General features: G+C 32.7%; 3 protein-coding genes and 1 long non-coding RNA gene across 4 annotated transcripts; 3 read left to right on the forward strand and 1 right to left on the reverse strand.

The window, feature by feature from the left end:
* The first annotated feature begins 874 nt into the window (after nucleotides 1–874).
* Nucleotides 875–9057, forward strand: LOC110793736 (LOB domain-containing protein 4). The gene is made up of 2 exons (XM_021998635.2): nucleotides 875–1340; nucleotides 8562–9057. Exons 1-2 carry the CDS (start codon nucleotides 1164–1166, stop codon nucleotides 8754–8756), a joined length of 372 nt encoding a protein of 123 aa, XP_021854327.1. The 5' UTR covers nucleotides 875–1163; the 3' UTR covers nucleotides 8757–9057.
* A 145-nt stretch (nucleotides 9058–9202) lies between these two features.
* Nucleotides 9203–11355, forward strand: LOC130468070 (uncharacterized). The gene is made up of 2 exons (XM_056837629.1): nucleotides 9203–10750; nucleotides 11080–11355. The coding sequence occupies exons 1-2, from the start codon at nucleotides 10219–10221 to the stop codon at nucleotides 11088–11090; spliced, it is 543 nt and encodes a 180-aa protein (XP_056693607.1). The 5' UTR covers nucleotides 9203–10218; the 3' UTR covers nucleotides 11091–11355.
* Nucleotides 11356–12823: 1468 nt separating this feature from the next.
* Nucleotides 12824–14128, forward strand: LOC130465563 (uncharacterized mitochondrial protein AtMg00810-like). Its single transcript, XM_056834371.1, has one exon. The coding sequence runs from the start codon at nucleotides 12824–12826 to the stop codon at nucleotides 14126–14128; it is 1305 nt and encodes a 434-aa protein (XP_056690349.1).
* A 5519-nt stretch (nucleotides 14129–19647) lies between these two features.
* LOC130466074 (uncharacterized) lies at nucleotides 19648–23344 on the reverse strand. Its single transcript, XR_008926095.1, has 6 exons — nucleotides 23297–23344; nucleotides 23097–23204; nucleotides 22938–23019; nucleotides 22753–22854; nucleotides 22503–22647; nucleotides 19648–19797 (listed from the first exon to the last, which is right to left on the reverse strand). It is a non-coding gene; the product is annotated as an uncharacterized lncRNA (long non-coding RNA).
* Nucleotides 23345–25767: the final 2423 nt, after the last annotated feature.

Below are 25767 nucleotides of genomic sequence, written 5' to 3' on the forward strand. Positions count from 1 at the left end.
TTAGATCAAACATAAAACCATGACATTGATAGAGAAAAGAATAGGAAAAAGAATATTACGCTTTCTTTTAGCCAATCAAATGTGTTTTTTTTCCTCTAAAATGTATTTCGACTTTGTAACTCAATATACAATTGTAATTTAATTTTTTTGATAAGTTGTAAGTAAAGTATTACAAAAAATAAAGTTTTATACAAATAAAATTACTCAAAAATTTAGTTCAAAAATTGTTGGTTAAATAATTTTATTCTTAAATTACATATATAATAAAATTCATATTATTATTCTCAAATTGCATATATATAAAAATTTATAAGTAAATTACAAATGAATAAAAAAAAAATCAAACTACATGCAACACTCCGGGGCATCGCCCGAGACACTAACTAGTTTATATCTAAACATATCCAATGATATTGAAAAAGTTTATACTTTATCCAATATCCTAATTAACTAACAATTATATTCAAAGTTTAAAAACTTTGACCGTATGAATAATAAGGTGAGAAGTTTTATGAAACAGATAAAATATATTTTTCTAAGAACATTAACCCTTCTTTAATTAAATGTCCTTTGGAATCATATAATTATATTAGTATCTATTAGTATTTCCATAAATAAAATAAAATTATTTCCATAAATTAAATAAATAATAAAAATAAAAAAGCATTAGAAAAAGTGAAACAATAATATTAAAAGGGGACAAATAAAAACAAATTAAAGAAAGCATGACCCAAGATGTAATAAAAGGGTGGGTCTAAAAATCAAAATAGAAAACGATGTATAGATCCAACAAAATCTAGAATTCTTCAAAAGTGGGACCCATTAGAGATACTCTTGTCACTACAAAACTTTTCCTATATAAACATCCACCAATTTTCACTTCATAGCAATAGCCCCCCCTTCCCCACTTTCATTCTCCTAAAACAAACGCACAAATACTAACATTTGTGTTACTTTTCTAACTTTATAAAATCCTCATCATATAATAACTTGCACTTTACTCTTGTCCAAATTATTATTATTAATAATAATATTATAAAAAAAATAGCATATATTATACACAAAATCAAGAGTTGGTGGCATAATTGCTACATATATATTGGATTACTTAGACAAATAAAGTTCCTACAAAATTTAAACTTGCAAAAACTAGAAAAGGAAGAATGAAGGAAAATGGGAGGAAACAAGGGGCAGTGTCTCCATGTGCAGCTTGCAAGTTGTTGCGAAGAAGGTGTGCGCCTGATTGTGTGTTTGCTCCTTACTTTCCAGCTGATGAGCCACAGAAATTTGCTAATGTCCATAGAGTTTTTGGTGCTAGCAACGTCAATAAGATGTTACAGGTACGTATATATGTACACCAGTTTTCTTTTCTTTTCTTTTTTCTTTGTTTTTCCCCCTTTTCTCCATGTCTTGATTTTATGTCTTTTCAAGTTCTCATACATCAACATATATAAAAAAAACATACTACGTATTAAATTCTTAAATTCACCTTACAAACATCAAGTTTTTTTTCCCATGGATCTACCTTCTTCTGTTTCTTGTTGCATTCGAGTACGTGTTCTTGTTCTTGTGAAGAAAAAGTATAAATGCAGTGTTGTGTATTAAGGTTCAATAGTCTCTTCTTCTTACCTAAAATAAACATATATAAATTGGTGAAGTTGGCGGGCAATTCACCCTGTGATTTGGAGGTCAGAGAGTAGAGACCCATTAACTGTAAAATGCTTGGAGGTGACTCAAACGAACGCCTGTATAACTGAGCTGACTAACATGTAATCATTATTGATTTAGTGGAGTTTGTTCTTATCACAACTCACAAACTTTACTATACCGATAAAGAGAGGAATAAAGCTACTTGTATATGTTATAACAACTACTATGTGATTGTATTAATCAAGTACAAGTAGCATTTAGTACATGAAGATAAATTAATTTAATCATTTTGAGTATATATCTAATATATTGGTTAAGTTCATATAATACGGAGTATGCGAGGTGTGAGAGTTTGGTGGTAGTCAACTTTGTGAAAGGTGGAAATTGACACCTTAATTAATTAGTACATGAAGATATATTAATCATTTCGAGTACTCTATCTTCCTTACCTAATCACTAATGGTCCTACTAAAACGTTTTAGTTAAAGAGCCATAATTCTTATAACAAAATTAGCGAGACTGAAATCATAACACATTTTTCGCTAATGAGGTATTGAAATTTGAAATAATATGTCAATTAACTAATTCAGGGTGTCGGATGACATGGTATATATGTAATGGTTTGTTGAATTTTGATGGTTGCTCAATTGAAATTTTAACGAACAATGTTCAATGTCTAGTCATGGTTTGATCCCATGGTCCTGGATAGAGATATGTCAATCAAATTGTTTGGTTAGGTCCATTTAGGTTGAGTTCTGTAAGTAATATTTGTGTAGGAGACTTTGAGTAGTTCCTATCATGATCATTTAGCTTGGATAATTTTCACATTTGTCATTAATTCATAAAACTATTGTATACGTAAATTACACCACTCGACCCTATAAATATTTATTGTTCTGGAGGCTGGAGGCCGGAGTCTGAATAAAGATATCGCAATCAAATTATCTGGTTGGGTCCATTTAGATTGAGTACTACGTGTATAAGAAGACTATTATTAGGTAAAGATCATTTAGCTAGATTGGATAATTTTCGCATATATCATCAATTTATAAACTTATTTTATACGTAAATTAAGCTACTAAATCCTATATTCCTGTCCATATTTATTTTCCTTTTAGGTCGAAACATTTCGGTCAATGATCATCAAGTAATTTTTGACAATTAGTATCATCATTTTTTTGACATATAATCGAAACTTTGCCCATTAAAGAATTAAGGTTGTCGTTTGCCGAAAATTTTATTTGACGCGGTAGAAAAGTCGTTATCCTCCTTTGCCTTTTGCCTTTATCGGTTGTAGCGGTTATTAACGGTCTGTAGGGAGTAGGTCCCGCTTACACATTATCCACCGATTAACAGTACTCGGTAATTATTTGACTACTCTGTATGTCTTGCACTTAACTTGCATTCTATTCACCTGATTTCTACTATTTTTTCTGAACTTATCTTATTTGAACTTAATTGAACTTATCTAGTGGATATAAGGTGAACAGAACATGACCATACACGAGCTCTTAATTAAGTATGTTTGTTAAGAGATGATTGAGGCTAAACTTGATAGGGAAGGATCTATATTCGATTCCCCGCAACAACAAGTGGGAGGGAACTGTAACCTATCCACTAATAACTAGCCCCAAATCCGGATTAGCCTTAAAAATGAACCAGGTTGTACACCAAAATAATAATAATTAAAAAGTACTTGTAATTTTATAGATAAAATGTCCATAGTAAAAGTTATTTATTTCTTTCAACTTATTATGTAGAAAGATAACCATGTACGCAGTAATCCTTTACAAAATATATCATTAAAAAAAATACGGAGTTCTTCTTTTATGACAAAAAATTTAATCAAAATATATTAAAAATTAACTAAAAGCTTATGATAAAAATTACCCGACATATAATAAATTCAAAACCTAATTTACACTCTAGCCCATATTCTCAATTAATCACTCCCCAGTCCCCACTAACATGATTTGATAAGATATCATATATGTTCCCCTAGTCCATTTTGTTCATCAGGAACTTTGTCACTTTCCATAATGGCGTTTTCCCTTTTCAATTTTTTTTGTAATATGATGTGACTATTAGTACACAATATTAAATTTTGAACAAGATGAGCACTCACATTGCTTACTTATAACGAGTTGTTAAATTTTCTTAAAGCAAACCAACTTAAAGGAATAGACCATCGGACAATGGAGGGAGGTAAAAGGATTCAATCGATCTATAATCTAAAGTGCTTATATACCAAATTACTTTAAGACTTAGTTGTTTCTAGGATAAGACGAGAAGTGAGTGAACATAAGAAAAAGGTGAGTAATTGATGAGTAAGTAGATGTAAGAAAAAAGGTGGTGAAATATGAGAGAAATAACGAAAAAGGTGTAATTATATACTCCCTTCGTTTCTTTTTGTTTGTTACGTATTCTTTTTAGGGTGTTTCACAATGTTTGTTACGTGAAAGAATATTTCCTTTTATAAATTTATTATACTATCATTTTTTGTGCCAACTTTTAATTTTAATTGGTCCAATTTTTTTAACTCATTAAATTTCTTTATAATTTCCCAAATATGTTAGGTTAGCAATCTTTGTGCTTTTTCATTATTGGTTCATTTTAATATATAAAACAAACTTATTGGTTGTTGTAATGGTTAGTGGATTGAGGTTTTACTTGGGTTTATTTTTTAATAAAAAAGCAAAATAATCTCTATTTATACGTTAATAAACGTGCAAAAGTCCAAACGTAACAAACAAAAAGAAACGGAGGGAGTACTTAGTATTTTAGAATTTGAAACTGAGCTAAGACGGTAAAATGTGTTCGCCAAAAATATAATAAAATTGAAATGTGTAAGCAAAAAAAAACTCCCACTTTCCGAAAGTGGGTGAATAACAAATGGAATACTTCGTATATTAGCTTCACCAACATTATTAAATATTCTAATGTTCAGCGACAATCAAGTACTCCCTCCATTTCTAAATGTTGTATCCATTTGGAATCTTGGGGGGGTTTTTAAGAAAAATAGAATCTTGGTTTGTATGGATATAAGTGTAATGATTGGGTGTAAGAGAAATGATTGTGTGTAAGTGATTGGAATAAAAGAAGGAGAGAGAAAACAATGGAGATATTTATTATTATTACTAAAACAAATCAGATTTACTCAAAGGATTTATATACCGGAAAATTCGAACTAAAATATGAACAAAAAATCGACCCAGAAATTTCGAACAAAAATCAACAAAAAAAAAATCAAGAAATTTCGAACAAAAATCAACAACAAAAAAATATGAACAAAAAATCAACCCAGAAAATCAAGAAAAATCAACCCAGAAAATCAATTCGAACAAAAATCAAGAAAAATCAACCCAGAAAATCAAGAAAAATCAATCCAGAAAAATCAACATAACTCAACCCAGAAATTCGAACAAAAATATCAACAAAAAATCAAAAACTCAAGAACAAAAACCCAGAAAATTCGAAAACTCAAGAACAAAAACCCAGAAATAATTCGAACATAAATATCAACAAAAAATCAAAAACCCAGAAAATTCAAAACCTCAAGAACAAAAACCCAGAAAAAATCGAAAATACAAGAACAAAAACCCAGAAAAATTCGAAAACTCAACCCAGAAAATTCGAAAAATCAACCCGGAAAATCAACAACAAAAACCCAATCTAAATCGAACAAAAAAAATCAACAATTCGATCCCAGAAATTCGAGAATTCGAACCCAAAAAACAAGAACGCGAACCCAGAAATTCAAACCCAGAAATTCAAACCCAAAAAACCCAAAACTCAAACCCAAATTCGAACCTAAAAAATCAACAAAATAAAATAAAAATCAACAATTTTACCATGAATCCAAGATTTTGAAGATTTAGAGGTCAAATTCGACCATGAAAACTCTAGATCTAGAATTTTTATGGTCGAATTTCACCATCTAAAGCTTTAATATAGAGTTTTTTTTTTTCCGGAGATGGTGGTGGAGGCACAAAGGCGGCGGAGGTGTGGTGGTGGTGGTGAAGGCGGAGAGGTTTCGGGAGGAGAGATAGTGAAAAAATTGAGGGAGGAGATTGAGGTAGGAGAGAGAGTGAAAAAATTGAGGGAGGAGATTGAGGGAGGAGAATCGGAGATTGAGGGAGGAGAGAGAAAATGAAATCAGAAGAGGGAGGGGAGGGAGGGACGTGAAATCAGGAGGGAGAGAGAGAGTGAAAATATGAGGGAGGAGAGAGAGTGAAAGTGATGGGAAGGTAATATGAATTAAATAATTATTTTTGGGAAAATAAATTGATTAAATATTATGGGTGGGGAAAATTAGGTGGGAATATGGGTAGAATCTTTAGGTATTATGGTAATTAGATTGAAATGTAAGGGTATTTTAGGAAAAAATATATGTCCAAAAATAGAAAAGATTCTAAGTGGATACAACATTATGAAACGACTAAAAAGGAAACGGATACAACAAAAAGAAACGGAGGGAGTAGCTTTTATTATGTTCACCTCCATTCTAACCCATTTCAAAATGCCCAACCAAACGCCCCCTTACTATGTTCAACTCCCTTACTATTTATGGTCAAAAAACATACTTTGTCCTTATCTAGTGACTTATGTATAAGAACAAAATATTATCATTTGTAATTTTATTAGATTTTTTACAAGGGTATTTTTAAAATACTCGGTATTATATCGGTTTTTATAATTTCAATTATTTTATAGTTGAGATATTAATAATATAAAATATGAAAAAAATAAAGTGAGTAACAATGTAACAGAAGTATGAAGTATGATATTTGGTACACATATAATTTATTCATTTATTTAAAGCATGGAACATCTTTATGAATTATGAGCACTAAGAAGCCTTTTCGTGCACACACCATAGCCTTTTTAAGTTGAAAATTCATAGGAGTATATCCTAAGCTTCTTAAGATTTGTAAAGCATGCAACAAAATATAATTTGCTTTAATACTTAATACCTTTAACTTTAATAAATATTGCTCACCGGCCTTTTAAGTCTTTAACTATCATGATAATTTAGATGACGTTTTTTTATATAGGTAATGATTAAATTAATTATTCGAATTTATTACTAGTAATATTTCCATTATCTGGCGTCATAAGTCTCATAACGATGTAAAAATGCTTAATACATTTCGGCATGTAGATTCGTAGGTGATGCACTTTGTAAGTGTTTACCTAATTCGGAACATCATAGGTTGGTCTAATTTACAGATCGAAGTTACATCTCGTTCTTATTAGATCTGTCAAAACAGGTCATCGTGTCGAGTTCGGGTCAGGTTATCTCGGATCTCGGGTCATGAACAGGTCGAGTCATATCGGGTCACATTATCATTCTGGTATATGTTGGGTTCGGTCGGGTTGTTTACAGTCGGGTCATGTGGGATTTTTCTCATTTCAATTGGGGTACAAGTCGGGTTCCAGTCGAGTCATGTTCGGGTCGGGTTCAATTTCGGGTTTGGGTCTTATATAGTCGGGTTTGTAGCAGTTAATCTCGGGTTTGGGGTCAAGTTCGGATCGGATAATTTTCAGGTCGGTTAAAATTCAGGTTGGGTTCACTCTCGAACACGGGTTAAGTTCGAGTCAATAACTGATTTGGTCATCTCAAATATTCAAGTGTAAAAATTTGATGTGACAAACTTAGCTATACCACCTTGTAGCTCATCATTGGAGTTGCTATAAATCTTCTTTTTCTTGTTAGTTTGTTTCTATAAAGTTTTTCTCTTTTACTTTATTTCATTCTTTGGGTGGAAGGAAGGCCTCCAACCACTAGGCCAATCCTTAATTCTCGCCCCTATAAATTTATTCCATAGAGAAAACTTTACCTTATTAATATTTAGATATAAAATGTGTACATAAGTTGATAAAGTACTCCGCATGCCATCGAGAAAGATATAGAACAAGAGCAAGTGAGAAAAGTTACTGGAGTAGGTTTAAGAACAAAAGGAGTAATAAATTTCACCATTGTTGTAATTGACTTTTATGATTTACATTTCTTGTTCAAACCTTGGATAACATGGTCACATGCAAAGGGCAAAAAATTCCACCCTAGCACAATGAGCTAAAAGATGAAACTATTCACTTATTCAGTCAATGGGTACTAGGGTTAATATGTAAATGTCAAAAAGTAAATTAAGCAACATCATTGTATTTGAACCACCAATGCTCTTTTATGTTTCCTTGGATTCTTTGAGATTAGTTCACAATTCAACCAATACTTTCAACAACCCCAACAAAATTGAATCAAAATTTCCACACTTTAGAAGAAAAAAACAGGATATGCATAAAGGTTGGTTGTTTGCATTTATTCATAATTATTTCTCCACCTAATTAAACCTGCTAAAAAATTATATTATCGTGTCATGTTTAGTTGCTGCAATGCTATATATTTTTTTTAATAATTATATTGAGCAATATATAACAAAATAAAATTACATAAGTACCTCTGCTTCTATATATTGTTAATCATTTACTAATTTGTAAAAATATTAAGATAAAAGATATAAAGAGTGAACAAGTGTAAGAATATTTTGGACAAATTAATACATAGAAGAAAATGTGTAAAAAAATGAATGAATGGTATAAGTGTATAACAAAAAGGTGGATAAAGTATGAGACACTCAAATAAATAGTCGAAATGTGTTAATGAGGTAACAAAGATACGGAGTAATATAGTTTATAGGGTAAGCCAAAAGTGGAATAAATCAAACATTTTAACAACTTTTAGAAATTAACAAAAAGGGAACTTGTTAATAACTTTTTGAAACGAATTGGAATAGTATATTAACATATTTATAAAGATTTAGTTTTTTCTGTTAAATTTAAGTTTTAAACAAAGATATATAGTGAAATAAATAAATATCATACACTAAAAATGTGATATTAAATTGGTGTAGGAGTTGCCAATGCAGCAACGGGGTGATGCAGTGAGTTCAATGGTATACGAGGCAAATGCAAGGATACGCGACCCGGTTTATGGTTGCGTAGGTGCAATTTCATCACTCCAACAACAAATCGACGTTCTCCAAACGCAATTAGCCGTAGCTCAAGCCGAGGTGGTTCATCTACGTATGCGCCACATCCCTTTTTAACATCCACGTAACGTACTTGGTTTAGTTAAGAATCACCCTAATGTATGATCGATGTAATAGTATTATACTCCTTAATTAGCTTGTTGGAGCGAGACGATGATCATGGTCTGGACCTACTTGTTTATTTTCTGTTACCTTAATCCTTTACATCGATCTTTATACTTTGTAGTACACTAGCACATCTCTCTCATTCTCTACATGTTAAGAGAAGTGATGATGAAGATGAAATATGGCGAGGAGGAACTATTAACCTTATTGTACATGTATAACATATAATCACTTTAAACATATTTAATCATGACTTATTATGTAGTTTATTCCTTTTTGTTATAGACTTTCATGGTCCCCCTTGTATATATAAGTGCTTGGTGTGCATAATATTTTTATGTCCATCATTACGTATTTCTTCAATTAATATGCATCGTAATTGAAGAAATTTGCTCCTAATTTCAAGGCTAAACCTGCTTATCTACAAATTACATCAGATTAGTTTTTCTTTTGCTTCTTTTCTGTCGTTTTGTTTCTGCTGTCATCCAACAGTCTTTTTCTCTTTTTTGTCTTCTTTAAGGACAGGTGTATGCTCTGGATTGAAAGGCTTGTAATATATAATGCACATCCTAGGTTGTATTTGGGACAGGGTGCCATATTAGCACTGCCGTCACTTGGCTTGAATGAAAAGAAAAGGTTTGAGGAGGTGTTCTTCCCAACCATAAAAACACAACAAAGCTTTTATCTTTACTGTTTTATTGAATCAGGAAGGCAATTTTCCACATGGTATCAGAGCTGCCAGGTTAAAATTCCTGGAATTTTTTTTCGTTTTCCATTTTTTCTTTAAAGTTTTCATCTTTACTCTGATATGGCTGGAGACGATGCTTCAGAATCTCATAATGCGTACCAAGATCCACTCTTTGTGGCAAATTCTGATAATCATTCAATCCCATTAACTCCTATGTTGTTTAACGGGAGTAACTTCATGATATGGAGTAGATACGTCAAGTTGGTGTTGGGTGCAAAGAACAAAAACGGGTTTATTGAAGGAAAGGTCAGTAAGCCGAATCCAGGACATAAGGATTACAATAGATGGGAAAGAGCAGATTATATGGTGAGGTGTTGGATTTTTAGGTCCATGACAGATGACGTTGCTGGAGGGCTCAGTCTTGTTCAAACTGTAAAGGAGTTGTGGGATGAGTTGATTGAGAGGTATTCTGAAAGCAACATACCACTGCTTTTTCAATTAAAAAAGGAGTTGGGAAAGCTTGAACAAGGGGAACAGATGAGTGTGGGAGAGTATTATTGCAAGCTCAAGAAACTTTGGGATGAGATTTATAACATAGAACCCATACCTGGTGTACTTGCGGTATGCTAGGAAAATGTACATGCAGTATGTACAAGAAACTGTTGCAGATTGTAGAAAGGGATAGAGTGATGAGTTTTCTTATGGGTTTGAAGAAAGATTACCAGAATGCCAGGGAGAATATTCTTGGTACAGAACCTCTTCCTACTGTTAACAAAGCATTCCATCTGGTGTTGCAAGCAGAAAAACAAAAGGAGATTACAGGAGATTCAAGGGAATGTGGAGATGAGTGCATTTCAAGCCTCAAGGCAGTTTCAAGGTGGGAAGCAGAATTTTGGAAATTTTCAGAAGAAAGATTTTAGAGAGATGAAGAGAATCAAGCAAGAACTTAAGTGTGATCATTGTGACATGAAGGGACACACGAAGGATGGATGTTTCAAGTTGATTGGGTACCCAGATTGGTTCAAAGGGCCAAAAGGAAAGACTGTGAACAAGCTAGCAGCTAATGTAGGCAGAATTGAACAAGGTGCTCAACAGGACACTCCTTTCGATCACGATGGAGAAGGTGGCAGAACTGGGAATGTCAAACCAGATACCAATCTAATTTCAGCAGTTGTGCAAGAGGTCATGAAAGCTTTCCAGGACAAGCAAGGAGGTGCAAGTACATCTGGAAAAACAAATGGAATGAGCAATTTTGCAGGTATAATAACAATCTCAAATCTAGCAACTTTTCATGACATTTTTTATTGTAATTCATGGATTGTTGATTCCGGGGCATCTGATCATATGGCTGGAAATAAAAACCAATTTGATTTTTTGAAAACTCTCGAGACTCCCTTGAATGTGATGTTACCAGATGGGACTATGAGAAAAGTATCACAAATAGGGGAGGTCACCTTGACACCTAAAATCAGATTAGTGAACGTCCTGTATTTGTCTCAGTTCAAACATAATCTCCTTTCTTTGAGTAAATTGATTCAGCATAGTCACTTGAGAGTCATCTTTGATGAAAAAGGATGTGTTTTTCAGGACCCTACTGATCACAGTGTTGTGGCTTTTGGAAGAAGTGCAAACGGACTTTACAAGTTTAGTTGTAGTGAAGTTGATCCCCAAAATGGATGTTTTGTGGGAAATAATGGTGTAATGAGAGCCAATATGGTAGGAAATGAAGTGTTTTGTAATAAGTCTGTAACTTTAGATGTGATGCATGCTAGGTTAGGGCATGGATCATTATCTAAGTTGAAACATTTGAGTTTTTGCGATTGCAAGAATGTGAAAAGTTTTTATTGTGACACTTGTTCTATTTCAAAGCATCACAGATTGCCTTTTCCTACCAGTCATAGCATTGCAAAGCATATTTTTGATCTTGTTCATATGGATTTGTGGGGGCCTTATAGGATTAAAAATGTGGATGGATCAACTTATTTCCTAACTATCTTAGATGATTATAGTAGGGTGACTTGGACGCACTTGTTGTCAAACAAATACCAAGTCAAAGGGGTAATAGAGAGATTCTTAGCATATACTGAGAATCAGTTCAATGTTAGAATCAAGATGATAAGGAGTGACAATGGAACTGAGATTGTTCAGGGAGAATGTAGTAGCATGTTTGCAAAGAGAGGAATTATTCACCAAAGGAGTGTACCAGGGGTGCCACAACAGAATGGAAGAGTGGAACGTAAACACAGAACTCTAGGAGAAACAGGAAGGGCCTTAAGATTGCATTCAGGATTGCCAAAATATTTTTGGGGGGAATATATTCTGGCTGCAACTCATCTGATCAATCTGCTTCCAAGTAGGGTCATAGGTTGGGAAACACCTTATGAGAGATTGATGAAAAAGAAACCGACTTATGATCATTTGAGAGTAATAGGGTGTTTGTGCTATGCAAGTGGGACTGAGAATAGCAGTGATAAGTTTGATGAAAGGGGCATAAGAAGTATTTTGTTGGGATATCCTTTTGGAACAAAGGGATATAGACTGTATGATTTGCAAAAAAAGAGAGTTTTTGTGAGCAAAGATGTTGTTTTCAAAGAGAACATATTTCCTTTCATTCATCTGAATGGAAATTTGAATGAAGTGAAAGCAAAAATGAATCAGTTGCCACTTGTAGAGACAGAGATCCTTGTTGATTCTGATGAAGAAAATAGGTAGGATTATGGTCCAAGTATTCAACAGGATCAAGCCACTCCAGAAAATGGTGAAGAAACTTCACAAAGTGAGACAAACCCTGAAGTTTAATTCAAGACGACACAACAGAATTTGCAGGATCAGAATCAAGCAGTAAGAAGATCTAATAGAGAAAGAAAAATCCCAAGTAACTTGGAGGATTATGTTTATAAGCTGCCACCAAGTAACTTGATTGAACATGATGAAGTTACACCTTCCTTTTCTGCCTATAAACTGAACAACACATCACATTATAGTCCTGACTATGTGATTTCTTTTCATAATGTGATGAAAGTGAGTGAGCCAACGTCTTATAATGAGGCTGCATCTCAAGAGGGATGGAAAACTACAATGGAAGAAGAAATTCAAGCACTTGAATTGAATGAAACTTGGGAATTTATTGACCTTCCTAAAGACAAAAAGGCCTTGGATTCCAAATGGGTATACAGGGTCAAAAGTGATAAAGATGGGAATGTAGTAAGGCTCAAAGCCAGACTTGTGGCGAGGGGTGACAGGCAAGTGAAAAGGGAAAGACTATAAACATACTTTCTCACCTGTAGCTAAATTTGCTACTGTAAGAATTCTCATTGCTCTTGCAACAACCATGAATTGGAAACTACATCAGCTAGATATCAACAACGCTTTTCTACATGGATATCTAGATGAAGAAGTGTATTTAAAGCCTCCAAAGGGGTACAACAAAGCTCCTGATAGAAAGGTCTGCAAACTGAGAAGAGCCTTGTATGGTTTAAAACAAGCTTCAAGGCAATGGAACATTGAGCTGACAAAGTTCCTCAAAAAAAGATCCTTCAGTCAGTCTTTTAGGGACTATTCTATGTTTTGCAGAGAGCAAAATGGAAAGATGTGCATAGTGCTGGTCTATGTAGATGATCTCTTGATTACAGAAAATGATGAAGAATACATACAAAGACTTAAAATTGAGCTGGACAGAGAATTCACTGTCAAAGATCTAGGAGAAATGAGATATTTCTTGGGCTTAGAAGTGTCGAGAACTGAAAAAGGGACACTTCTAAACCAAAGAAAATATGTGAGTGACATCCTACAGTTTACTGGCTTATTGAAATGCAAACCAGTGTCATGCCCTTTTCCCAAAAAAATTAAACTTTCAACAGATGAGGGAGAGCTCATGAGTGATCCAGAGAGATACAGAAGTTTAGTGGGAAAACTTCTGTACCTGAATTTGACTAGGGCAGACATTTCCTTTTCTGTCCAACAACTAAGCCAATTTATGGCTTGTCCAAGGATGCCTCATTGGGAAGCAACTCTCCATGTTGTTAAATACCTCAAGGGTACACCTGATTTTGGCCTCTTTTATCCATCTAATTCAAAATTGGAATTGGTGGCTTACTGTGATGCAGATGGAGGGGCCTGCCCTTTTTCAGCAAGGTCTCTCACAGGGTATTGTGTCTTCTTAGGGGGATCTCTGATATCCTGGAAGACTAAGAAACAAAAAACAATCTCAAAGTCTTCATGTGAGGCTGAATACAGATGCATGTGTCACACTACTAGTGAGACTGTATGGATTGATGGAGTCTTGGAGAATTTGCACATCACCATTAATCGTCCAATACCTTTGTATTGTGATAACAAGTCTGCTCTCCATATTGCTGCAAATCCAATTTTCCATGAACGCACAAAGCATCTTGACAAAGACTGTCATTATGTCCGTGAACATCTGGAAGCAGGTTTTATATCTACTGCTTTTGTTCGATCTTCCTTACAGATTGCTGATATCATGACTAAGAGTCTCACTGATCAACAACACAAATTTTTATGTGGCAACTTAGGACTTGTCTCTCATATGCAAGTCCAACTTGAGGAGGGGGTGAAGAAATTTGCTCCTAATTTCAAGGCTAAACCTGCTTATCTACAAATTACATCAGATTAGTTTTTCTTTTGCTTCTTTTCTGTCGTTTTTTTTCTGCTGTCATCCAGCCGTCTTTTTCTCTTTTTTGTCTTCTTTAAGGACAGGTGTATGCTCAGGATTGAAAGGCTTGTAATATATAATGCACATCCTAGGTTGTATTTGGGACAGGGTACCATATTAGCACTGTCGTCACTTGGCTTGAATGAAAAGAAAAGGTTTGAGGAGGTGTTCTTCCCAACCATAAAAACACAACAAAGCTTTTATCTTTACTGTTTTATTGAATCAGGAAGGCAATTTTCCACAGTAATTAATCTATATTTTTCATTATCAATTAGGTACGTGATGCATATGCGCATGCGCCAATACACCAAAGACGCCAATAGTACGTTAACTACTTAACTCATCATTATAATCAACTAAATCAAGACACTTCACCAGAAAACTCTCGGCCCCTTGAGGTCAAAAATTGACCCGACCTGTCAAGTGGTCCTACCAGAGCCAATGAGCCATATCTATCTGGTTTGAACCGAGAAAATTTAGGCTCTAATCAGATTTGTAACTGACTTGAACTCTTTCTAAATCGTTCTCATTCAAATAATCGATCTCATACCCGAAATCGACATGTGCCCCGTAATTAACCGATGAAACCGTTTAGAACTGATAAACTAAGATCCAAACCTGATTCGTTTCCGGCCCGAAGTATTAAAACATGTGAGATGGTTTCATTAGTCTATTACTTAATGAGACATTGAGACTAACACCATTCTCTCAATAACTTGTGTATTTGTACTCTTCATCTCCGATCATATATGAATAGTTAATAAACGATTTTAATACCTTTAACTTTTTAATTATCGAGTCGTTTATATAATCATATTACAAATTGTAGTTGATCATAATAAGTAAGTACCTATTAATGATCCAATCTAAATATTAACCCATTACATACCTATTAGATCTATCTGTATCTAGTCTATATATACCTAGTATTTAAAAACTGAAACCATAGGTTAGAATGTGACATGTAATCATATGTTATAATGTGACATGTGTCTTCACTACACAATCTTCTCTTAAAAAAAAGACAAAAATCAAATACATCATTATTAATGTACATGTCCTTGTGTTTAAAGAGGGAAAACTCAAAAGACTTCCCCTCCCAAAAAAAAAAACCTGAAAAAACTAAAAGACATTCATACAAATAAATAAACATAATTTAATAAGCTAAGTTAAATTGTTATTAATATTTCATAACAATAACATTAATAAAAATTAATTCTTACTAAATAGAAGGCATAAGAAGCTAAACATCTTGTCAGGATGAGCCATCAACTTCTCATCTTCAATGCACTCCTTATAAATAAATTGACTAACCACGTACTATTTTTGTTACATCACTTGCACAATCAACTATATATAATCACACATTTTCAGAGGTAATGTGCGTTTACTTTATGTGTCTATTCTTTTTTTATTTTTATATATGGCTAAATATCAATTTTCGTCAATTTATTAGGATTATTTTAATAGCCGTTTGTTTTTATAGACATTATATTATATGCTACATTTTCATCACCCTTGATTGATTGTTCTCACTAAATTTTGTTAGATTAACTTAGTAATAACCTTAACACATACAAAATGTGATTTTATTTATTTATTTATAACTTTCATCAAACAAAAAATTACGAATACACATAAATAATCTAAAATTTCATAATATCTAAGTTATTGTATGTCGAGTAATATAACTATGTAAATTCTTATAAAACTTTATAAAATGCTCTCGTGCATTGCACGGGTCAAAATGCTAGTTATACTAAAACAGATACCGGGAGTGATATGAGTCACATCATGGTGAGAAATTTTTTCGTCAAAAGCTCTCTTCTTTTTTATTCATTTATTTATTCCAGTTAACTTTTATGGAAAAGATTCGGTTTTTTGACTAAAATTTTATCATTCCCTATTTATTTGATCTTCAATATAGAGTATAATTTTTCAACTGTAATTAATTTTATTTCTCAAAAATAGTATTTGTAAAATCGTAAAATTATTCATAATTGTATTATCTTTTGAAAATCTTCAAGATCGTTTGTACTCCATACTACTTTATTTTTGAACTATTCTTTAATTTTGCTACTCAAATAATTTACTAAAAATGGTAATTTTTTTTTTTCTTCTAAATATCTGTTAGTATTCATAACCTAATCTAGTTTAATTACTAGTATAGTACCCGTGCGATGCACGATTTGTGATATGAATATTAAATTTGCATATCTAAGCTTTTACGAAACTATAGCTATAGACAATTATCATCAAAATAGAGCTTATAGATAATCTTATTATTGAAACTAATGATGGATAGATCTGTTACTGCCTCATTTCTTACCTTATTTATTTAACAAATTCAAAATAAAATAAAATAATGGTACATAGATAAATTTACGTTTTTCCCCTTTCATAACCCATATCAAACATAAATTTATTCTCATCCGTTCTTTACTTTGATAGTCATACCCACTTAATACTCCTCTACCATCTACATCATTATCTGATCATTTAACACTCACCCCACCATATACCTTATTCATCTAGAGATAACTTCGAAGCGGGGTGGGTTAGTCCCTCAACACCTGTGCCTGCCTAAAATTCTCATCTCCATGCTCGTCACCACGATAGGTATGATACTCATCCCCGTCCTAATCCCCACCTCGCGGGCGGAAAATAAATTAACCCCCCTTCATCACCCGTATGTGTATCCACGCCCGACTTAAGCCAAGCCCTAGACAACTGAATTCGGCATTATTTTTTGACAAGAGAGTTTTGACTTTTAAAACTTTAAAAGTATTTCACAATTTGTTTCTCTGATTACATTATAGTTAGGACACATATAACGTACAAATATTTTCCTAATTAAAACTAATGATGGATAAATTTGTTATTGCCTCATTCGGTGTCTTTTTTATTAAAAACAGAAAACAAATAAAGGTACATAGAACAAAGTTATTTTCATTCTCACTCATCACATGTGTTAAACCTAGTCCTAGAAAGCTGAACTCGACATTATTTTCTGGTAAGAAATATTTTTTAATTTTAAAACTCTATTCTAGAGTATTTGACAATTTGGTTGTCTGATTAGATTATACTTTGGACACATATATCTTAAAGATATTCTCCGAATTAAAACCAATGATGGATAAAATTTATTATTACCTAATTTGGTGTTTTTTTTGTTAAAAATGGAATACAAATAAGGGTACATAGACAAAATTATTTTCATCCTCATGCATCACATGTGTCAAACCTTGCCCTAGACGGTTGGACCCGACATTATTTTTTGGTAAGAGAGTTTTTAATTTTAAAACTCTTTTCATAATTTGATAATCTCTGACTACACTATGCTTTGGACACATGTATCTTATGGATATCCCCCCAATTAAAATTAATGATGGATAAATTTTTTATTACCCCATACGATGTCTCATTTATTGAAAAAGGAAAAACAAATAAAGGTAATAAATAAAATTATTTTCATCTATTCAACACATGTGTCAATCATAGTGTTATTCTCATCAACCTTTCACTTCGATAGTCACACCTATTTAATCATTTTATATTTACACCATTACCCGATCACTTAACACATACTCTACCATTTCCTTTATTCATCTAGTCATGACTTTGAGGTTGGCCGATGCCTCCGCACTCGTACTCGTCTAAAATTCTCATCCATATCCCCGTCACTCACAATGGGAAAGATACTCACCCTTACCAATCTCCTTATTAAAGGGTAAAAAATAAAACTCATCCTCGATCTATCACCGACATGTGTATCCACACTCACCTCACACTCACCTCACACTCACCACCCTGGACTAACATATTTATTTTTGTTTTGGTAAGAGAATTTTGAATTTTAAAATTCTACTATAGAGTCTTCTACAATGTAAATGTCTTATTATAATAATTGAGTAAATAAACAAAACATTATATTATGTACTCTCTCCGTCCAAATTTAATCGTTACAATAGTCTTTTCACGGACTTTTATGCGATAAGTTATTGTAATCTTATATATTATAATTTAATAGAAAAGTAGGCATGTTGAGAGAGAGTGAAATTCCTTTTATAGAATAAAGTATATGAACGACAAATCAGAGAGCAACATAGCTCCACATTGATTCCGTTATCCAAAATTACGCGCAAAGACTTTTCATTAGATTACAATGTAAAATAAAGGCAAACATATTACCCATCAAATAATCAAATACAAATAAACTAATAATATAAAATGAAACTAAAAAACTCTTAAAAATATTTTTCGTTTAAAATATTAAGGAACTACTAAATAAAAGCATATATACATAGAAATTTAAATTTCAAGAAAGAAAAAGTACAAAGTTATTAAACAATTGTTTTTTCAATAAGCATATTTTTCACAACATTGATAAATGCTACTTCAAATATTAAAGTAAAGGTAAATATTCGCTATACATATCCGCAGTCAATATAAGACACATATTTTAAATAAAAATTGACAATATATGCAATTAATCATTAATAAATTTAAATTCAATATTTTAATACATGCTAAGAGATGTTAAAATATTTTAAATAAAACGATATTTTGGACAACCTAGTTAAAATATTTTTATTTTTTATTTTAAACAGATTATTGTCATATTGTAAATATTGTGATATTAAAGTAGATTCTTAGTCTGTTTTTTTAGTTAATAATCTTGATTTATACATATTATATTTCAAGAATTAGCCATTATCGATCAACTTTAGTATTTTTAATATTAGAACTCTGAAATAATACATTTGCCATTAATTAGCCATTATCGATCAATTGTTAGCATTTTTTTCAAAACAATCTCATACTCTCTTCCAACCCTGGTTTATGTACTATTGTGGGCCATTTCCATCGTATAATACCCGTGCAATTGCAGTATACACTAGTGGAAAAAATACCTGTTGAGGGGGGCATTTTGGGTTTATTGAGGCGAACAAGGCCCGCTGCGACAGACGTAGCTTCAACAGCTCAGTGATCTGTTGAGGCGGGCTTTGTTCGCCTCAACAGGTGATCTGTTGTGGGGGGCTTTCAAAAGCCCGCCTCAAAAACCTCTACAGAAAGCGCGAAAATAAGGACCTGTTGAGGGGGGCATTTAAGAAGCCCGCCTCAACAGCCTCCTCTGTTGAGGCTCACTTCTTAAATGCCCCCCTCAACAGGTCCTTATTTTTGCGCCAAAAGTTCATATGTTGTTGAGGCGTACATTAAAAGCCCCCTTCAACAACATTAATTTTTTTTTTCCAAATTCTTTTAAAATATAAAATAGGCGGCAATAACCACAACTAGATATATACTCCATTGAGTATTGAAACCTGTACCCAATCAACACCAAAATAGCAAAGGTATGAATCTGCTTATCTTTGATAAATAAATCATTACATTAACTTCATTTATATTAACCCAACAGAGCAAAGCGTATATATAGTACGTATGTTTACAATTTTTAAACACCTAGCTAGTCTAACAAATTACAACTAATATTAACAACTAAAGACAAAAGGCTAGAGAGCTAATCTAACAAATGTCTCTAATCCAGCCACTTAGGTCCCTTTAGATCATGCATTACAAACCTTAAGTAAGGTCGTGTTGACTTTCTTCCAATCGACTCGATCCCTAGCCTGCAAGTTGCATGGAAGGAAAATATATATGAGTACCAAAGTTTACACTCACGATATTGTCTTTACATTCCATTGAAGCATAAAATTAAAAGATATAGTTGCAGACTATAGAGATAATTAAGTACGTTGTTGACCTATAACGACCCAATGAGCCTTAAATGTGCATACGTAGATTAGAATGAGTTTTAGAAAGTTAAAACTATGTATATTAGTCATGTAATAAGAATCAAATGAGTCCTTAGGTTCTTTAGTTCAAAGTTGGGAGCGGAAATGTCATTTTAGCTCTAAACATGACCTATAACGACCTAATGAGCCTTAAATGTGCATAAATAGATTCGAATGAGTTTTAGAAAGTTAAAACTATGTATATTAGTCATGTAATAAGAATCAAATGAGTCCTTAGGTTCTTTAGTTCAAAGTTGGGAGCGGAAATGTCATTTTAGCTCTAAACATGACCTATAACGACCTAATGAGCCTTAAATGTGCATAAATAGATTCGAATGAGTTTTAGAAAGTTTTAACTATGCATATTAGACATGTAATAAGAATCAAATGAGTCCTTAGGTTTTTTAGTTCAAAGTTGGGAGCGGAAATGTCATTTTAGCTCTAAACATGACCTATAACGACCTAATGAGCCTTAAATGTGCATAAATAGATTCGAATGAGTTTTAGAAAGTTAAAACTATGCATATTAATCATGTAATAAGAATCAAATGAGTCCTTAGGTTCTTTAGTTCAAAGTTGGGAGCGGAAATGTCATTTTAGCTCTAAACATGACCTATAACGACCTAATGAGCCTTAAATGTGCATAAATAGATTCGAATGAGTTTTAGAAAGTTAAAACTATGTATATTAGTCATGTAATAAGAATCAAATGAGTCCTTAGGTTCTTTAGTTCAAAGTTGGGAGCGGAAATGTCATTTTAACTCTAAACATGACCTATAACGACCTAATGAGCCTTAAATGTGCATAAATAGATTCGAATGAGTCTTAGAAAGTTAAAACTATGCATATTAATCATGTAATAAGAATCAAATGAGTCCTTAGGTTCTTTAGTTCAAAGTTGGGAGCGGAAATGTCATTTTAGCTCTAAACATGACCTATAACGACCTAATGAGCCTTAAATGTGCATAAATAGATTCGAATGAGTTTTAGAAAGTTAAAACTATGCATATTAATCATGTAATAAGAATCAAATGAGTCCTTAGGTTTTTTAGTTCAAAGTTGGGAGCGGAAATGTCATTTTAGCTCTAAACATGACCTATAACGACCTAATGAGCCTTAAATGTGCATAAATAGATTCGAATGAGTTTTAGAAAGTTAAAACTATGTATATTAGTCATGTAATAAGAATCAAATGAGTCCTTAGGTTTTTTAGTTCAAAGTTGGGAGCGGAAATGTCATTTTAGCTCTAAACATGACCTATAACGACCTAATGAGCCTTAAATGTGCATAAATAGATTCGAATGAGTTTTAGAAAGTTAAAACTATGTATATTAGTCATGTAATAAGAATCAAATGAGTCCTTAGGTTCTTTAGTTCAAAGGTGGGAGCGGAAATGTCATTTTAGCTCTAAACATGACCTATAACGACCTAATGAGCCTTAAATGTGCATAAATAGATTCGAATGAGTTTTAGAAAGTTAAAACTATGTATATTAGTCATGTAATAAGAATCAAATGAGTCCTTAGGTTCTTTAGTTCAAAGTTGGGAGCGGAAATGTCATTTTAGCTCTAAACATGACCTATAACGACCTAATGAGCCTTAAATGCGCATAAATAGATTCGAATGAGTTTTAGAAAGTTTTAACTATGCATATTAGTCATGTAATAAGAATCAAATGAGTCCTTAGGTTTTTTAGTTCAAAGTTGGGAGCGGAAATGTCATTTTAGCTCTAAACATGACCTATAACGACCTAATGAGCCTTAAATGTGCATAAATAGATTCGAATGAGTTTTAGAAAGTTAAAACTATGCATATTAATCATGTAATAAGAATCAAATGAGTCCTTAGGTTTTTTAGTTCAAAGTTGGGAGCGGAAATGTCATTTTAGCTCTAAACATGACCTATAACGACCTAATGAGCCTTAAATGTGCATAAATAGATTCGAATGAGTTTTAGAAAGTTAAAACTATGTATATTAGTCATGTAATAAGAATCAAATGAGTCCTTAGGTTCTTTAGTTCAAAGTTGGGAGCGGAAATGTCATTTTAGCTCTAAACATGACCTATAACGACCTAATGAGCCTTAAATGTGCATAAATAGATTCGAATGAGTTTTAGAAAGTTAAAACTATGTATATTAGTCATGTAATAAGAATCAAATGAGTCCTTAGGTTCTTTAGTTCAAAGTTGGGAGCGGAAATGTCATTTTAGCTCTAAACATGACCTATAACGACCTAATGAGCCTTAAATGTGCATAAATAGATTCGAATGAGTTTTAGAAAGTTAATACTATGCATATTAGACATGTAATAAGAATCAAATGAGTCCTTAGGTTTTTTAGTTCAAAGTTGGGAGCGGAAATGTCATTTTAGCTCTAAACAGAAGCAAACGGAGGAGAAACACACAGATGGAAGTGAAATTCTAAAGACCACCAGATCAGAATTCACATGCAACAGCAGCAAGACCAGCAGATTAGTATTCAAAGCAATAAATTAGCAAATCCAGCAGACTTGTAATTATGGAAAAATTAAAGAACTTTACCAAATCCATGAAGATATAAACGCTTCCATCTTTGTGTCTAAACAACCTAAGTAAATAAATACTCGGTTGTAAAAAACTTAGCCCATTGCTCACGAACCACATCTATTTCCTCATCGGTATAAGGCGCATTTCTTGGAGTGTAAGCCTGAAATAAGTAACATGATAAGTAATGCTACTTGTAAATTAAGAATTCTACTACGTAAAAGTACTAGTATTAGTAGTTCAACTAACATATGGTAAAAGAACGAACATTGTCTAACCGCTCATCAGTGTTATGGTGTAACGTGACTATTTCATGCATGAACTTCATAACGTAATAGCCACACTCGTGGGCGCCGACTTGTTGAGCACACTGATTTGGAGATAAATCATAAATTATATATCCAAGTAGTTACCCCAAAAAAAAAGTAAAGCTAATTAGTAAGCATGATATACCTTTACATGGAAGCCTTTCAACCCCTGCATAGTCGCTCTATTCGGACAAATCCCATCATTAAACTTGTACACTTGGTATGCCCTGGAAGTTGAGTAAAACTTCATGAATCTGATTCGGCACGAAAAGAAATAACGTAAAAAGAATTGAAAGTAACTTACAAACACAAGATTCCCCATGCACTATTTTCTCGGTTGGAACCTATCGCAGAGTCGAAAATATACGCACAACCTCTACGTAGGTCTAACACGTACAAAATCCAATGATTTCTGCATTATATATAAATGTTATTGCAACCTTATGCATGAAAATAACAATAACATAGCTATTTACCAAATATCGATCAATCTCTAACACTTACTCTTGATGGTATGGGATCAAAAACCACTTGGTAATGTTAGGATCACCCTTCTTGTAACTGAACTAGAAAAACCACAAATATCAAACCCTAATTTGTAAATTCATCCAATATTGAAACATTAGCCTAAATTCTCTGCATAATCAACTCATTATGCTCAACTAATTGAAGAGAAACTGAATTTTAAGACCAAGCAAAACAAGAATCAATTATAACCTAACCTTGATATATTGCGGCACTGTGTGAAGACGGTGGGGAAACTCTCCTTCAGATGGTGGTGGTGGAGCCGCGCGGTGAGGAAGGTGGTGGTGGTGGTTATGGTGGTGGTGGAGTCGCGCGGTGAGGATAGGTATGCGTTGGAAGAGCTAGATGTGAAGTACGACGACGAGATGTGAAGAGAAGAGAAGCTTATCGATCTGTTTGGCGGTGGTTTTATTTTTTTAAAATTTAATGTAGCCTATTGAGGCGGGCAATTAAAAGCCCCCTTCAACAGAGAGACCCTATTGAGGCGGGCAATTAAAAGCCCCCTTCAACAGCTTCTATCTATTGAGGCGGGCAAGGAAAGCCCCCTTCAACAGCTTCTGTAGAAGCGAACACCAAAAAAGCCCGCCTCAACAGAATAGTAAAATATTTGACCCGCGTTGACTAAGTAGCTATTGAGGCGCGCTTATGTATGCCCCCCTCAACAAGGGGGCTACAACAGGGGTTTTTTCCACTAGTGATAATAACCCTAGTTTATGTACTATTGTGCGCCATTGCCATCATAATTTTGAATAAATCATAAATATATAATAAGAGTTGGGTGCAGATGTCCAATATCGATACGGCTATTAATACTTTAAAAAATTATTCTCTCTTATTTGGAAAATGAGTTATACTGGTATGTTATTATTTTCATTATTAAATTTTGAATAAGAATTTTGAAGAATACTACGATATAAGATCGTTCTATACTTAGGTGTAAAAAAATAAAAATAAAATATTAGCAATCTTCGCATATGAAATTTATTGGGATGAGATTAAATACTTAGGCAATAGGGATACATATCATTTTGCAGTTTGTGTTCTAACAAAAAATGTGTACTTTGTATAATTTAATATATAAGTTAAAAAATTCTTTATGGGTCATATTTTTGCGATGAGTTTATATTATTTTCTATTTAAAATATATTAACTTAGTACGGAGTATATACTAACTTACTAAATTATATAACTTGTAAAATATCATTTTTCCGATGAGATTATTTTTTGTTCTTAGTATATACTAACTTACTAAGTTAGGGGAGTGATGTCTTTTTATCACAGTGAATGCCATAATATTTAGTGTTAGTACTGTTAATAGTTGTGTAGAAACTTATAATTTAACCCAGAAATGTGAGTCATTTATATAGGGCTTATAATAATGTAGTATATTCTGTATATTATTATTATGGAATGTATTTTTTGCTTGAAGGTGAATTATGAGTAAATATCTATATAATAATAATCATCTAATATTTCATACCTTATATGTTGCAGAAGTTGAAAAGATGTCATATAAATTTCATCTCCGGAATATTCTTTGCTGACAAACTTTTGAAGAGCCGAAGATTTTACTGAAGATTTCGCAGCATTATACCTAGTGTGATATATTTTCAGCCTTATTAATATTTTGTTTTAGGTTGTTTCCATTATTATAGCCTAAAATATAGAATAATAGGGCTATAAAATAGAATATTAGCCTTTATTTTAATATGCCTATTATCCTCACGTTTGACTAAGATGTGAATTTAATATGTTGCTTAATTTTGTTTCCATTGCTTTAAAGTTTAGGGTTGTATATTTTTGCTCATGCGTTTTGTATGTGCTGCATCCGTTAATTACTTATGGGTTCTATATTTTATTAAACAATCTGATATATCTATATGGGCCTTTATGAGTTAAGTTTTTGGTAAAAAGATACGCGTCGTGGGATATGGCCCCATATATTTTTGGATAATTAGCATAAATTGTGTTATATTAGCCGGCTGTGAAATATTACTTGCTTTTTAAAAAAAAAAAAATTAATCTATATAATAATATATTAAAAGAGAGCCAATCAATGAGTGACAAATGTCATCACCACATTAATTTCCTCTCTTTTAGTATATTATATAGATTAACATATTTATAGCATTATTTAGGACATCTCTCGTTCTAACTATATATCACTAGAGAGGGAGGTGTTCATGATGAGGCCGGTTTGTTAACCTTACTAGTTTTTGGGCCCGTTCGACGAACGGGCTGGTTATATGTTGGTCGGATAATGGAATTTAGAAGTTATGTTGTTCTTAAGTAGGTGTTAGTAAAACTTTAACATATGAAGTCGTGCCTTTTTAATCATTACATTTTTTTTTACTTATGTTCATCTTCCCTGTAAAAATAGATCCATTTTAAATCACTTATTACCACCAATAACATATCACTTGTACAAAGACCAAACAAATTTGCAACTG

The sequence above is a fragment of the Spinacia oleracea genome, chromosome 1 (assembly GCF_020520425.1).
Source record: "Spinacia oleracea cultivar Varoflay chromosome 1, BTI_SOV_V1, whole genome shotgun sequence".
NCBI lineage: Eukaryota > Viridiplantae > Streptophyta > Magnoliopsida > Caryophyllales > Amaranthaceae > Spinacia > Spinacia oleracea.